Raw genomic sequence first — 18241 nt, forward strand, 5'->3', positions numbered from 1 at the left:
TGAACCAAGTAGCCGGAGCAGAGATGATTCCGAAACTCATGTTTCAGATTCTTTTGCTTCTTGGCTCCATAAAAGCTCAGGGGCAGGCTGCCACTGATCAGCTTGCTAAGCCTGGCTGCCAGCAAAAATGTGGGAATGTTACCATTCCTTTCCCCTTTGGAATTGGACCAGCCGGTTGTTTTCTCGATGACTGGTATGAGGTTGCTTGCCCAAATGGCACAAACACTCCCAGACTCAAAAAACTTAACTTGCAGGTGCTGAATATCACCCTTCCAGACTTCTATGGACCAGGGGGTGATGCCATATGATCACAGTCAGTTTCCCAGTAATCTACTCCAGAGACTGCTCCAAAAACCAAACTCATGAATCGGTAATGCTGGAAGGAAGCTCATTCATGATCGCTCAGGACAGGAACATCTTTGCTGCAGTGGGGTGTAGCGACGTTGCCCTTATCGAGAACACCAAGTCTGCGGTTGTTGGATGTAAGCTGTCAGAGTGCAGCTCAAGAACCAATGGCACAAGCATCAGCCCCAATAGTGATTGCTCGGGTTTGGGTTGCTGTCAAACAACGACAATGTTTGGACTGCAGTCCTTCAATGTGAGTTTTCGAAAAGACGAAGCTGCCTCTGGAGCTGTGGAGGGATGCAGTTATGCAGCTTTGGTCAATCGATCTGAGTTTTCTCCTTCTCGCATGCATGCTTTGGAACAGGAAGGATATGTGCCGGCAGTGCTACAATGGGGCGTGGCAAACACTACACACTTTGGAATTAATCTCCTGGGTCATACTAGTCGCGAGAATCACTATTCCTGCTCAAATATAAGCATGTCTGACAATGATCCAATTATGCCGTTCATGCAGTGTTCCTGTGACTATGGCTATGCTGGTAACGCCTACCTGGACAATGGATGTCAAGGTAATGTGCATAAGTTTCTCTTAATCTATTAGTAGGTATGATTAGGCAACACAGTTCCTCTAAAATTATATGATGAGTTCCTTCCTTCTTCTGCCCTTTTCCTTTTGTCAATCAAATGTACAAATCCCTTTCACCCGAGGTATCCTTGTAGTTCCCTTATTCTGTGAGGAGCGAAGAGTACTAATAAGTGAAAATAACCTATTTTATTAAGTCAAGTTTTGTCACTTATTCATTAAGTGATTTTTGACTTAATGATTAAGTAGTTTAGACCATCATCTCTTATATGTCCCCATTTCCCCATTCATTTTCTCTTATAGCTAACTTTGCAATACTTATAAATACTTATTTAATTAAATTGAAACAAACATATGCTTACTTTATTCCCATCACCGGCCCTCTCGATTCCACTTCATTTACTCTTCTTGATTCTTCCTCAAGTCATCGCCCCCATCTCTCTTCATACCCTTCTCTGTTTTCTCACATTCTTTTCATCGCCCCGAGATCTCGATCACATTCTTGCTTAGTCTCAGGCGAGCTGCCGCCTTGAGCACTACGTCGCTCACCCTGTCTCTCTCTCTCTCTCTCTTTCTCACTCTTTCCTCTCCTTCTATCTCTATCCAATTGGACAGACCTCAAACCAAATAATAATAAAAATTTAAAAAGAAAAGGCATAGAGTTTATTGAGGCAGCGGGAAGGGAGTTGATTGGGAAATTAATAAAATCCATGGTTTGGGCTGGGCTCATGGCCCATACTAACTTCAGAAGTCCATGATTCTATAATTTATGTATATGTGTGTGAAAAGATTCACGGATTTTACAATATTATAAAATTATTTCTTATGAAAATCATCCTCATTTCTTGTGGTTTATGAAAGTTTCCTCTTTATATTAATTTTATTTTATCTATAATACTTATACTGGAGAACCCCTGTGATGTAACTTTTAACTTCCAAAAATACCCTTAGCAAAATATTTACAAGTAATAGCAACCATCATGGAATACTATAGTAATTTTATGAGAAAAATTATCTATATTTTCTCGCCACCACTCCCTCTCTCATCTCTCCTCATTTCTCCGCCACTCTCTCTTTTATTCCTTTTTTTTTAGATTTTATGTTTTTTCTTCAACGATATATCTATTTTATTTTCATAAAATACTTGATAAGGTCGAAGATCTATCGAGTTTACAATATCAGACTTTATCTAAGAATAAATTTTATATTATCAATATATATGTCATTTTGTTTATGTTGTAAATTGTCCGTGCATAGCAGTGATTATCTCTAGTGTAATATATTCAAAAAATTATTTGATAAATAAAATATATAATATGCTCAATATGGTTGCGATTACTTAATGGGTCTACTTAATTGCAACTCCTTTTATCCAATTTAAGTTAAACATTGAACTGTGTAACGCTGGTATCCCCTCGAGGCTTGTCCTACCGGAGGATTCCCTTATAGATGAAGTTAATATATATATATATATATGAATATATAATAATATGAATATATATATATATATATAAGAATATATAATAATATTTATATCTATACTACTATGAAAGTGAGAAAATTTTTTTTTTTTAAACATTCCTATTCCAATAATACCCATCGTAAATAATTTATAATAAAAAAATAGGAGCATTGGATCAGAAAAAAGTTGGAGATAAAATTATCTTTTTATATATTTCCACACCATTTTCACTCTCCCTCACTAAATGCAAATATAAGCTTTTTTTAAACACGATATTAAATTATTATTACTAATATGATGATGATGATGATTATTATTATTATTATTTGTGTAAATTTTAAAAATCCTTTTTTGATAAAGTTTTTTACTATCCTTTATTATAAAGAGTATAATGGAATTTACTGAAGCCAGGAGAAAATGAAATAAAATGGCACTGTAAATCCAATAACGAGATTTTGTTCGAAATCTTTCAATCTCAATCAGGACATGTTTCCTTAAATTTAATAAATCCTTGTATAGTGCGGGTATACTTCTAATATATATCTAAGTGGAAAAAAAAAGCTTCTAGTGAAGTTACTCAATACAAGTTATCCATTCTATATTTTCTCTACATGTATATTACTACTCATATTCGTAATAGTAATTTCAACTAACGATATATTTCTCGTGATTCTGACAGCTTAATTTCCTCAGATAAAACTTTTACTTGTCTTACTGTGTATATATTATGCATATCTCTCCCCGACTCAAATTGATTTTTCTATTCAATTATCAATGAGTATTTTTTTATTATTCCTTTTTGTTCTTTTTATATTTGTACTGTAAACTTTCTTTTACATTTGTTTTTTGATATATGACTTAGATGGCTTCGTATAGAAGGTTGGTTTGAAATAATTTGTTATACTTGATGATATACTAAGTTTTTGTGTCTTTAGTCGCTTTTGAGATGCTGCAATAGCTTATCGTTGAATGATTTAGGACCAACAATTAGAGTAGGATTGAAAGACTATTTGATAGGGCTGCTGTAACCAAGTTGGGCTAAAGTCTCAGCGAGTTATGGCGAAAAGAATATTCCGTGGCGGTTAGGTTCCCTTAATTGGGACAGCCACAGTGGACTAACAACCCAACCTAGTCTTTTTATTCAGCGAAAAAAAAGGATTGAAAGATTATTTGGTACTATGAACATAAGGAGTAACGAACTCTTTAGCTATTGAGGTTCCGTACTATAATTAAGTTGTGGTTATCTCTTTTATTTATTTATTTTTTTTCTATTAGCTGTGTTTATTATATTATTATGCACAGTAATAGGATCTCTAATAGTTTCTTCTTTCTTTGTAAACATAGATAATTCAACTTTCACATAAATAAATATTTATTCCTCTATATTTACCTATTCATAACATTATTAATTACTAAAAATAATTGCACATTTCATCTACCCGCTTGCTTGCACAACTTGTGGGGTTCTCATCTAGCTAGTGACTATTACATTAACTAGATGAGAATCTACGCGTTACGCGGGAATGATTAATAATTTTTTGATAGAAACTAATATTTTAAATTAAATATATTATGAATTGAATGAGTTAATTGGAGGATTACTGATCTTCCATCCAAAAATAGATAGTATATTTTCTAAATATGTGTTGACGTACATATAGAAAGCATTTAGGTCATATACACATGAAATATCTTTCCTAAATATTAAAGGAATACATACTATTTAAGATAATTATGTTAGGAGAGCAAAACGATCAGTAAGTGAACATTTCTCATAAATGGAATTACTATGTAATTTTCATGTATAACCAACCAGCGGTGAAAATAAAATATATCTTGCAAGATAAGTGTTTGAATATTTATCTAATAAATAGTATCTAGTATAAGATTAAAAAAAAAGAAAAAGAAAATATGAAGAATAATATTAAAAATTAACTGTGTAAGATTATACTAACACAAAGTTTATATTGTACATCATTTTTGAATTGAAACTTCATAGAAAAAGAATTATTGGCGACTAAAACAGTTCAAAAACACAAAATTTATAATGGGGAGTGATGGAAGTGACTTAAATTGTATCACATATTTCTTCGTTCAAATAATTTTATAGTGAAATCACTATATTTAAATATAAATCTTGCAGCTACAACTAAAATAAATCATAAAGCTGTATAAATTGGGTAAAAAAAAAGTTAATGTTTGAGAGAAATATTCTTAAAAATAAAAGAAATTTGAAAAGATAATGCTAACTCCATCAATCTTCCCAGAGTATAGGTTTGACCATAGTTTGTTCATAAAACAGTATAAAAACTAACCATACTGATTTCAATCGGACAAAATATATTATCCGTAAAAAATTTAAACCTACTTAAAACTACTCTTTAACAATATGCTAACACTCGTCAAAATAAAATTAAGAAGATTGTGTATAATAAATAACCAATAAAGTTTGAAAGGTAGAGAGGAACCTTTGCGTAGAGTTTGATACCACTTGTTGGGAAAGGATCATCGAGTATCTACACATAGCGAGTTAATCTTTCTCGCCTTGTGTGATCAAAATAGGATCTCAGGAAGATAGAAAAACACCAAGATTTTTAATGTGGAAAACCCAACGTGGGAAAAACTACGGGACCAACTCCTAATCAACTTCACTAAAATAATGGTGGTTACACATAGCTTTTCATCAAGGATAAACCCTTGGATCCAAACTCAAGAGGCACCCTCTTTTGGATCACAAAAAAAGAAATTTATCACCCAAAAAGAGCGGTTCACAAACTCAGCCAAAACAACACCTATAAAGTTCAAACTAAAATTTTAACGATTCAAAACCTAGCCCCAGAAGTTGTGAGGCCATTGCCAAAATTTCATCTCAACATGAGTTCGATTGACATCCCGATCGAGGCTTGATCTCGTGCTGGTCGGAGTTCCTCTATTGTTTGACAAATGATTTTCTCCTCTATTCTTTCTGTCTGCCGCCGCTCTGTTCTGTTTGGCTGGTTTAAGCTTGTGCATATTAGCTTATGGCGCTTGCACATATAATACTCCTCCAAATTCTCAACTTCTTTACTGAGAATGCAAATATATATTGATATAACGTAAACAACGTAACCAATAAAACTTGTAAGGCATATAAGCATATGGCCAAGTAAATTATTTGTATGTCCTTATTGGGCTATATTCCATTGTATATAATTTATATCTATATATTCTATTGCATATTTTCTTCCCTTGTGTATACAATCTATATATTCTATTATATAATTAATTAATAAAATTTACAACGATAAGTATATATTTCCTTACTATATGATGATGACGTGTTAAAATGAGAGAGCTCCATTTTTTTTTGATGATGTGACGACGTTCGAATTCGGCTTGGGCTTTCTTTTATGATATACTAGATGAAGGCTTGCGAGTTGCATGGGAAATGTTTCTAATTTTTTCAATTAAAATAATCATGTTATAATGTCATATTGATAGTAATCATATTACCTTGTCATAATTTAGTTTGTGTTAGGGAGTATTACCTTTAGTCCGCCAAAGTGAAAACAAATAAGTTTAATATAGGCTGATCGCCCCTCTGTTCCATGTTGAAATCACATAATCTAAAATATTATTTTAGAAAAGCAAAATAATTGGAAAGTATATATTTGAATTGAAAAAAATAAGAAATAAATTTAAGATATTAGCTTTGGAAAATAAAACATATTCAAAATATTTTATAACTTGCAGTTGGATATATATATATATATATAATTATTATATATTATAAAAAATAAAAAGAAGAAATAATATTTATTTGTATTTAATATTTAATGGATAATGTATATTTGACTCTGTATATCTTTAACTTCATAATTATCAAATCTCGATTTCTCGGATATGATGTCTAGCGCAAAATAAAATTTCCCGAAACTACACGATATCCAATAAGACAAAAATAATCATCAATTCAAAATATCAAAAATCAATATTTCAATATATTTATATAGTATCTCATTATTATGAGAAAATTATTTGTGAAATAGTTAAATATTAAAATAAGGAATTTTTTATTCTTAATGAATAAAAATGAAATAATTATATAAAAAATAATTATTTCAGACAAAATAATAAAAAATAATTTATATCTAACTATTCATATAATATTTTCTCCATGTAATATAGTTATCAATATCGTAACAAAAATCCTAATGAAAATTTGAGTTGTTGACCAAAATTCCTAAGAAATATATACAAAAAAATTGGATCATCTCTTATATAAATAGTTAATTCTAATTGAATAAGGAAACTTTTTGTATATATTTTGTTGAGCTATATGCATACAATTCATATATTCTATTATTACATAATTAATTAATCAAATTTTAAAAAATCGATATGAGAATGTTTCTTTCCTTTATAAGAATACAATAATTTCCTTAATGTAAATCAATGACGTAGCAACGTAAGAGAACTCTGATTTTTATTTTTGATGATGTGGTGGTGTTAGAATTCCACTTGGGCTTTGTTTTCATATATATATATATATATATAGATATAGAATAGTCATGCAGCCCGTGCATTGCACATAATAGAACGTGATCCTTTTTTTGTCAATTTTATAATTTATATCATATGCATGAATGTTTTAAACTATCATAAATCATAATTTACAATCAATTATGTACTGCTGTTAATTGAATTTCACCATCGAACCAAGTTTATTATATATATATATATATATCATGAGCACGTTTTAAGCTTCCTTTATTGGGTAACGTCTAATTAAATTTCTTTCAACAATATTTTAGGTACTTGCATGGGTTACCTCTTTTGATCATCAACATATGATTATTTCCTCTTTTTGGGTAACTTCTAACCAAATTTCCTTTCACAATATTTGCCTCAGGCCCGCGGCACAGGATTGAACTCAGAGACGTACAACCATTCATATATATTGCACTCATTCTAATAGGTGAAGGGGATCAACATTCTTAACATTGAATTTACATATTCATTAGAATTTTACGTTTGATGCTGACGCACCACCTTTTCAATGGTTATATAGGTAGTGTAGGTATTGGAGCGTGCCTTGTTTCCTCGTGTTGGCTTTGCAGTGCAATTAAAAGGAGAAGGAAGGTCAAGAAAAGAGAGAACTTCTTCAAGCGAAGGCTGCGAAATGGAGGTCCCGTGTTGAAGCAACAATTATCTTCACCCAGCGAAAACATGGAGAGGAGCAAATTGTTCAAGTCAGTGGAGCTGGCCAAGGCTACAAACCAATTCAACGAGGACCGCGTACTCGGTCGGGGAGGCCAGGGAACTGTTTACAAGGGAATGCTAGCCAACGGAAGCATTGTTGCAGTGAAGAAATCTAAAGTTATAGATGATGACTACATCGAACAGTTCATAAATGAAGTCATCATCCTCTCGCAAATAAATCACAGGAACGTGGTTAAACTGTTGGGATGTTGCCTCGATACAGAAGCTCCTCTTCTGGTATATGAATTTGTCCCCAGTGGAACTCTCTACGATTATCTCCATGATCCAAATGCAGAGTTCCCAATTTCGTGGGGCTTGCGCCTTCGAATTGCTAGTGAAGTTGCAGGAGCTCTTTCCTATCTGCACTCTGCTGCAACTGTGCCCATCTACCATCGCGACGTAAAAACCAGGAACATACTCTTGGATGAGAAATATCAGGCCAAACTAGCAGATTTTGGGACGTCAATCTCAGTTGGCCTGGACCAGACGCATGTTTCCACATTGGTACGGGGAACCTTCGGGTACTTGGATCCAGAGTACTTCCAGTCGAGCCAATATACTGATAAGAGTGACGTTTATAGCTTTGGAGTTGTCCTTGTTGAGCTATTAACTGGACAAAAGCCTATCTTGTCACCGAGGGCACTCGAGCGAAGAAGTTTAGCTACCAATTTCATCCTCTCGACGCAACACGGTAACCTGTCTGATATTCTTGATAAACAAGTGTTGGAGCAAGCTCCTAAGGAAGAGGTTGTAGCCGTTGCCAACCTTGCCAGAAGATGTTTAAACTCGTTTGGAAGTCAAAGACCTACAATGAAAGAAGTAGCAGTGCAGTTGGAGGGCATAAGGAAGGTGTCACATCCCCTCAAAATGAAGCAAACTGAAAATGCCGTGGAGTTTGTCTCGTCTGATCGAGCAATGGGGAGCAGCGGCGGTGTTTTCACATCAGCATGCTTCGAGCTAATTGCCACTGACACTTCAATGACATCGGATGTTCACCCTCTGAGATATGGCGAAACATGGTGAATGAGTGCAAAAGGGTGCTGTGTTATTCTCCATATGTTTTTGCGACAGTCGATATTTAATATGGTGTGCACTTGCGACTCAATTTATGGTGAATTTAGCAAATCAGGGAAATCCTAGGGTGCGATTATTTGTTTTCTAAATGCCAGGTCATGAATAAAGAACTGCTTCTACTCTCCAACCTTATAGTTAATTAATTTGCTTTAATCTCTCCGAGAAAGTGTGAACCGGAATAGCTCGAAGGCTAGACAAGAGCATGAAATTAAATATCGGCACGTCATGGCTGCTACGGCCTCTATTAATGGTATTGGGGGCCACTGATAAAGTTACGGGCTGATGTCACAGCGAGTTTTTTTTTTCTTTTCCCCTTATGTTGTAGCGCCGCTATTAGCAACTGTAACGGCCAAAATAGCGGCTGTAGAGGCCGTTACAGCCGATTTAAGGGTTTTACAAAGAGGAAGGAGAAGGGAAGGAGAAAAAAAGACCTTGAAGCAAACTATTATTATTCTTCTCCCCACTACTGGCCGGTGCACTATTTATCAATCCAGGGAGGTCTATCATCGTCTATCTGGGAATAAGTAGTTGAGTGTTCTGATATCTCGTCTTATTACTTTTAAGGAGATTGATCTCCTTTTAGCTTCCGATTCGGTCAAGATATAGGAAGGACTTTTTCAATGTTGTCTACTAGCTAACCATTCAAAATGTCCACGATTCTGATTTTGGATCGCATAACCTATCAAAAGACCAATGCAGATTTGAAATACTTGCTTTACATTGAGAGGAACTGAAATGGATGGTGATGTAATTACATTGTCGGACATACACCCGCTCTTACCTAGTGAAACAAGGTGAATAAATAGTAGAGTTACTTTGTTCCATAAATCAGTGTCACTGGATTTAATAAGGCATCGCATATTTCCCCCGAAGCGGCAGGGAATAAGCTTTTGTTCCTTGTTTTGATTAATTTTTTAGTGTGGATCGATGTTAATGATTATGTCCCTTCGTGCAAAATTAGGACCTATGAAGATGATAAATTGCTTGGATTGTGTGAGAATAATAACAACAAAGACTTCCCATCTCAGGGTCAATCAACCTTCAATGTGGCCCATTGACTTGTCAATGTAAGGAGAATAATCTATTCTTCCTTCCAATTACCCCGTCTAATTTTGGACCACATAACTTTACAAACAGCAATGCGGCCTATTAATTCTGTGATATCGATATGCTATTTCTTGATGCTATATGCTTCAAAACTGTAGAAACATCTTCAAGGAGATAATACCATTTAAAGTCCCGGATTTTACTATATGCCCCATCTATACATTCTGCAATTATGCCATTTCCTGATTTTTCTTGTTTCAGAAGCCTAAATTCTGATCAATCCAATTACCGGCCGGTGGGTGGACAGCCCAACTGATGAATCCATCATGAACATCTACCTGGACAATTGTGACTGTTGATTATAGGACTCCTGCTAAAGAAATCGAATTTCCACCTATCCATAATTCAATTTATTTTCACATAGAATAAAATGTTTTAGAGATAATTCAGAGGATGAAAGAAACTAACAGACAAAACATCAAATCGCGTGGAATTATTGAGGGATGACTATTCCAATTGAGAAAATTGGAAAGAGCGAGGAAACTGTCGTCTACAAGTACCATATTAACTGCCGATATGACTCGAAAGAAACATCTTTAACTAAAAGATGTCGCATAAGTCTTGTGAACAATCTTGATTTTTCCTTCTTTGACAGTTTGTTTGTTTGTACACTTGACAAGGATTTTTATTGCCGATTCCATCAGGGAACGACTTTTTTTACGATTTGTCTTACTAGCTACCGTCCAAGATGTCCAAGACGTCATAACTTACCAGAAAGTGATGCAGATTTTATTTTATCTCCACGTACGTCATATGGATCGATCTAGCTCTCGCTGCTATTGCTCAATTTGCATGCAGTAACCTCTTCAAAGAGAGACCAAATAAGTCTCGAATGCCAGACTGCCGCACCTAGGAAATCTTCCAGCTAGGTCATGCATCGGCTTGATTTACTTGTTCTCAAAGACCTTAGTTTTGATCGATCCAATTATGCTGGTCGGAGAGAACCAAAAGAATTGAGTTCATAAGGATCCGATGCACGGTTACCATGGAACCCCAACCCATTTCATGATGTCTTAGTCCACTGGCCCTAATATAATTTTTATCTCTGTACGGATCATTCCACCATGGAAAATGGCCCAAAGGAAAAATCTCAACAATTAATACATGTTATCAGAGAAATTACTAACAATCAACTACATATTGTATGTGTTCTTCTCTGCTTCTGTCTTCTTTCACGGCTGGGGGGCCAATTCCATGTCGCGATGTATCGTCTTTGAATAGTTTCAACAGTGGATTCAGCTGAAAAGTCTTAATTCAGCTCTGTACTATATGCATATGAGAATATATATGATCTATGATGCAATTTAATATCTCCCATAGGCATATTGTTTTGCACAGCTCAGCTTGATTCATACAATGCGTAGCAATATGTCCTAATGTCACGACCCGGAATTTCAGCTGAATTTCCCATATATTTTCTCTATATTCATTATCACATAACTGTTCATGTAAAACCGGCTTTCCATAAACTCCAAAAATATTAAACCACTCCAGCAAGCTCTAATATGAATATACATATCTTTTCTCAATTACATCACTAAACCAACTAAACAAAAATTTCAGGTCGTAACATATTCGATACATTCTATATAAAAAGAATACTTATCAAATAACTGAGGTCCCTACCTAGTCCGCTGAGCTGATCCCCAATATCAAAAGAGTTCTCCTATGCTGCTAGTCTAGCTCCTAGGTCATCTGAAAAATATATGCAGAGTGTGAGCTGTATCACAGTGAGAACTATATTCCAAAGTAAAATGAATTATTTATTAAATAAATATTTAACTACTAACAATCAAATGTTCAAATAAACAGTACAATCACATCTAATCCAACTATTCGCTCCCTCGCACACATATACGGTATATATATACATATTATACAAAAAATAATTTTATTCAATATAGTAACTAAATTTAAATCCTACTATCAAATACATATAACTCTTCCAACCATTTCGCTAATATCCAATAGCACATAAACATCAAATATCCATTCATTTAGTGTTTCATAAAAAGTCACTATACAATCACTTAACAAATCAAGTTTCAGCAACAATGCGATTTTCACAGAATAACTCAGATAATTTCAACAATCATCACATCACCAGCAATCAAACAAGACAAACAACATACAACAAAACCAATCAATATAGCCATAAGGTTGCATTTCCTCGCAACAGAGTTATGACGATACCGTGACCCCGCACATCTCATTTATATCATACTCAACTCCCAATATCCATATCTCATAAGCGGGGGCTGCCCATTATCCTCCGGCAGTAGGAGTCTACGCATCCATTTTATATCCCGCCGGATCAGCGGTCTAGGCATCCCTTTTTGTATCCCGCCGAATCAGCGGTCTGGGCATCCCTTTTTATATCCCGCCGGATCAGCGGTCCCATGGCTATAATGAAACAACAATCACAAGCGTAAACAATTGCAATCATGCCATCTCACCTCATATATCATCATAGACAAACACAATCTCAATCACAGTACAATGACAGCAAGTTATCATCACAATCAGCGTTCACAATCACACTGCATATCCCAAATTAAAATGAAACATAAAAGACAACATCTCTCAAATCAATTCACACAACATAGCAAGACCAATTTCTTAATCTCTAACTATCATAATATTCTTCTTCAATAATTTATATAACGAGACCGCCATCGTGCTCAGAAAAATTCGCTGATCAATATTATGCACTACAATTATTTTCAAATCTCGAATTTGAAAATTGACGTCGATGTATGCGAAATTCAAAAAAAACGTCCCAAATAGTATTATTTTGAAAAATCATAAAATTGGTACTAGATTGGGAAAATGTGCTATCTCCGAAAAGTCGTGAATACTCGGGTAATTAATCGGAAATACTTCCCTCGCGGGTGACAAAAAAATGACGATTCTGCCCCTCTGAAGCCGGTGGACCAAAATTGGGTGCTGACAACTATATTGGATATAATTATTAATATAGTTTGTATAGATTTATATATATATATATATATATATTATGTGTGCGGTGAGTTGGTAGTTGCATTGGATGTGATTTTATTATTTATTGAATAATTGGTTGTTTTCAATTAAATATTTATTTAATAATAATTCATTTTGCTTTGGAATTTAGTACTCATTGAGATGCAGCTCACACTTTGCATATATTTTTCAGATAAGTTAGGAGTTAGACTAGCAGCACAGGAGAACTTTTTGGACATCGGGGATCAGCTCGGAGGACTAGGTAGGAACCTTAGTTATTGGATAAGTATTATTTTTGTATAGGATGCATTTGAATATGTTACGACCTGAAATTTTTATCTAATTGGATTACTGAGGTGAGGAAAAAAAAATCTATTGAGGAGTATAGGTATACATATTAGAATTTACTGGATTGGTTATATATTCTGGGAATTTATGGAAAGCAGGATTTTATTCATGTGAATAGTTTATGTAATAATGGATATCGAGGGAGATATAGGGAAATTTTTGCTGAAATTTTGGGTTGTGACATTGGATTACTAATCAAAGTTTGGCGTCTGCTGTACTAAGTCATCAGCTCAGACTTACACATGTGCCCTTATATATGTGCATACCCGAGTCAGAATTGTCTCACAGCCATCCTTGCTTTCTTCAACCGAAAATGAACCAAGTAGCCGGAGCAGAGATGATTCCGAAACTCATGTTTTGGATTCTTTTTCTTCACGGCTCCATAAAAGCTCGGGGGCAGGCTGCCACTTATCAGCTTGCTAAGCCTGGCTGCCAGCAAAAATGTGGGAATATTGCCATTCCTTTCCCCTTTGGCATTGGACCAGCAGGTTGTTTTCTGGACGACTGGTACGAGGTTGTTTGCTCAAATGGCACAAATACTCCCAGACTCAAAAAACTCGACTTGCAGGTGCTGAATATCACACTTCCGGAATATTATGGACCATGGGGTGAAGCCATGATCACAGTCAATTTCCAAGTAATCTACTCCAGAAACTGCTCCAGAAGCCAAACTCGTGAGTCAGTCGCGCTGGAAGGAAGCTCATTCGTGTAGTGGCGTTGCCCTTATTGAGAACACCAAGTCTGCGGTTGTCGGATGTAAGCTGTCAGAATGCAGCTCAAGAACCAATGGCACAAGCATCAGCCCAAATAGTGATTGCTCGGGTTAGGATTGCTGTCAAACAACGACAAGGTTTGGACTGCAGTCCTTTAATGTGAGTTTTCGAAAAGACGAAGCTGCCTTTGGAGCTTCGGAGGGATGCAGTTATGCAGCTTTGGTGGATCGATCTGAGTTTTCTCCTTCTCGCATGCACGCTTTGGAACAGAAAGGATATGTGCCGGCAGTGCTCCAATGGGGCGTGGCAAACACTACACACTTTGGAATTGATCTCCTGGATTATAGAAGTCCCGAGAATAAATATCGATGCACAAGTGGTAGCATGTCTGGCGGTTATACAATTATGCCATTCACGCAGTGTTACTGTCGCTATGGCTATGATGGTAACGCCTACCTGGAAAATGGATGTCAAGGTAATATGCATATGTTTCTCTTGATCTATTTTTAAGTATGATTAGGCAAGACAGTTCCTCTAAAATTACATGATGAGTTCCTTCCTTCTTCTGCCCTTTTCCTTTTGTCAATCAAATGTAGAAATCCCTTTCATCCGAGGTATACTTGTAGTTCCCTTATTCTATGAGGAGCGAAGAGAACTAATAAATGAAAAATGACCTATTTGACTTAATCACTTATTCATTAAGTGGTTTTTGACTTAATGATTAAGTAGTTTAGACCATCATTTCTTATATGTCCCTCTTTCCCCATTCATTTTCCCTTATAGCTAATTTTGCAATACTTTTAAGCACTTATTTAATTAAATTAAAACAAACACACGCTTACTTTATTCTCGTCACCAGCCCTCTCGGTTCCACTTCATTTACTCTTCTGGATATTTGTAATGTAAACTTTCTTTTACATTTGTTTTTTGATATGTGACTTAGACCGCTTCGTATATAAGGTTGGTTTGAAATAATTTGTTATACTTGATGCTATACTAAGTTTTTGTGTCTTTAGTCACTTTTGAGACGTCGCAATACCTTATCGTTGAATGATTTAGGACCAACAATTAGTGTAGGATTGAAAGATTATTTGGTACTATGAACATAAGGAGTAACGAACTCTTTACCTAGTGAGGTTTCGTACTATAACTAAGTTGTGGTTATCTCTTTCATTTATTTATTTTTTCTATTAGCTGTGTTTATTATATTATTATGCACAGTAATTGGATCTCTAATAGCTTCTTCTTTCTTTGTAAACATAGATAATTCAAGTTTCACATAAATAAAAATTTATTCCTTTCTATTTACCTATTCATAACATTATTAATTACTAAAAATAATTGCACATTTCATCTACACGCTAGCTCACGCAACGCGTGGAGTTCTCATCTAGCTAGTGACTATTACATTAACTAAATGAGAATCCACGCGTTGCGCAGGAATGATTAATAATTTTTTGATAGAAAGTAATATTTTAAGTTAAATATAACACGAATTTTTCCAAAAAAATTATGGATTTAAAATATATTCTAATTGAAAATTAAATGAGTTTATTGGAGGATTACTGATCTTTTATCCAAAAATAGAAAGTATATTCTCTAAATCTTCTTTGACGTACATATAGAAAATATTTAAGTCATATACACATGAAATATCTTTCCTAAACATTAAATGAATGCATACTATTTAAGATAATTATGCTAGGAGAGCAAAACGATCAGAAAGTGAACATTTCTCACATATGGAATTACCATGTAATTTTCATGTATAACCAACCAATGGTGAAAATAAAATATATCTTGCTAGATAATAGTTTGAAGATTTATCTAATAAATAGCAGCTAGTATAAGATAAAAAAATCTATGGAAAATACGAATAATAATATTAAAAATTAACCATGTAAGATTAGATTAATTCATTAAGCACTTAAAAATTTCAGCACTTACTTTTAAGTCCAAACAAACATAACCTTAGTCTATCAAAATAATTTAAAAATTATCAAAATGACATTGTTTTCTCTTTTAAAATATATTTAAAAAGGCACCAAAAAATCTTTCATTTTCATTTTAAGAGGATAAAAGAGCTCGGGTGGGGCTCCTCGAGGTCATCGGTGAGAGAGTGCAAGTGGGGCAACTTTGGTGGGGGCTTTCCCATTGGGAACCTTGATCTAACCCAATGTTGTTCTGCCTCAGGAATTTCAAGTGGTCCAGGGGCATTCTGGACTGCTTTGAAGCATCACGAGCATTTACGGGTAATTTATGTTGGTGTTATCGGAACGCTTTGAACTGTGCTGTTGGATTTCAGCCGGGCACTTTATGTTAGGTCTAGCGCTAATTTCCTTTATTTTGGCCCCCCAGTTTGTAAAGCGAATGAATCCAAAGTTTCTTTCCATAATAGTATTGCCTGAAAAACAATTTCTTGATTATCTTTCATTGCATAGACATGCCATATGAAACAAGATGATGCTGAATCACCAGAAATTTCATCGAACACTAACATTTCGCGCTGATGCCTCAGCCAAGCATTGATTCACAAAAGCCGATTAATTCTTTGCCTCTTCCATGTAGAGTGCCTCTGGTTTCGGTTTATCTTCATCTATCTTCCTGCATACAATGTGACAGACTAAACTCGAAAAATCTCAAGCGAAGGCTATACAAGCATGTGTTTACAAAACCTAGTGAAACGTATATCTGGTTAACAATCACGTAAGCTATGTTCGTATGCTATACTTTCTCCTTGTCCTTATAAGATGTACATATAGAGACCCTCATAGGACACATGACAGTAGCCTGGTCAGGACCCTTATGCCGTGCCTCCACTAACCTTTTGCCATGGAGTTGATGATGAATTTAACAAGCAAATGATCGGACAGTTTGGAGGCGCCGAGTCAAACACAATAGGACAACTACTGAATGACGTCAAACAGAGGCTACAAAAGTAGAAAAAGAAGGGTCGAGGCTCCCATGAGCGCACCAACATTTTAAAAACGGGCGGTTTGGAACTTTAAGCAACGGTCACGTTGATTCAGATTTGTGAACAGGCACTTACTGCGTGATTCAGTCAGACTGAGGCTGCGTTTTTTTCCTTTACAGTAGAAGAAGATAGAAGATAGAAAATAATAGATATAAGAGTGATTGGTATGGGTGGTAACCAATTGTTGGGTACTGATTTGTAGGTATTCTTTTTATATAGAATGTGTCTGAATATGTTACAAGCCGATATATTTTGTTTAGCTCTCCTTTTATTAGGGTGAGGAATTTATGACAAAAAAAATGAGAGGTTAGGATTATTGACATGTTTTATATGATATTAATTAATAAAGAAGCTTCTTGAGTTGATTGAACAGCTGGTACAGTGGAAATTATGAATAATCTAGTTTCTAGCAGGTTTTGGATTATTGAAATTTTAGGGGAAACGCTGTTAAAATTTCCTGTCGTGACAAACTATGCCCTTCAAAAAGCGAATTTGGGAAAGACTCTATATTCAAGGGGATGTTATTGGGTGATTTTACCTCACCACATAAAGTGAGGAAGCACCAATCGAAAAGCATGAAACTAGGGATTTTGTGCTAATTACTCGGATAATTATCATAATTATTATTCATTAAATAATTCTATTGGTTCTTCAACGACCTCGCATGAGGGTCGATGACCAGCCGGGGGGTTATTGTTGATCTCCCTTCTCCCAATTTTCCTTGAAAAGCAATAAATTTTTCAAGACAAGTTAGACATCGTTTTGATTACAATTGTTTTCCTTATTAATATTTCTGACACTGTTGAGCCAATTAGAAGGCCACATCGGACTTTCAACTCCAGATTCATACATGACCATTTTGATAGACATAATTGAAGTTCATGGACTATATTGGTGGAAAAACTTTTTTGAGAATCAAACTGATAGCCTGGTTGCCGGCCCAAATGTCAAGGACCATTTTGACAAATTTACTCCTTAGCTTGGTGTTCAGGACTAATTAACCCTCTTTATCATGTATGCTTTTAAGTTTCTTCTCTGTTCCTAATCTTATATTCACTGTCCATCAGATATCAATGAATGTGAGATTCCTCTACCTGATGGACGGACGAGATGTGGTTCGCATAGGTGTATAAATACGCCAGGATCCTACAACTGCGTAAGGGGTAAAAAAACGACCTTGTTCATAGTCATAGGTATAAGCTAAATCCTGTCATTCATAAAGTGATTTTGACCTGAATAATCAACTCAGTACTCGTTCAATTATTAACCATAAATATTTCTGGTGCTCACGCATTTAAGTTGAATTCATGCAACGATCCAAAGGACTACAAGTTGCTACCAGCATGTTATACTGATCTTGCTTTCCTTCATGCAATAACAGGTCTTTGCTCGAGCTTTGGGTCGCTAGTCTTGAT

General features: G+C 35.0%; 1 protein-coding gene across 1 annotated transcript; it reads left to right on the forward strand.

Moving 5' to 3' along the window:
• On the forward strand, positions 1-8827 carry LOC116195133 (wall-associated receptor kinase-like 1). Its single transcript, XM_031524108.1, has 4 exons — positions 1-598; positions 710-914; positions 7282-7347; positions 7441-8827. Exons 1-4 carry the CDS (start codon positions 305-307, stop codon positions 8652-8654), a joined length of 1779 nt encoding a protein of 592 aa, XP_031379968.1. The 5' UTR covers positions 1-304; the 3' UTR covers positions 8655-8827.
• Positions 8828-18241: the final 9414 nt, after the last annotated feature.

This window comes from Punica granatum, chromosome 2 (assembly GCF_007655135.1).
Source record: "Punica granatum isolate Tunisia-2019 chromosome 2, ASM765513v2, whole genome shotgun sequence".
Classification (NCBI taxonomy): Eukaryota; Viridiplantae; Streptophyta; class Magnoliopsida; order Myrtales; family Lythraceae; genus Punica; species Punica granatum.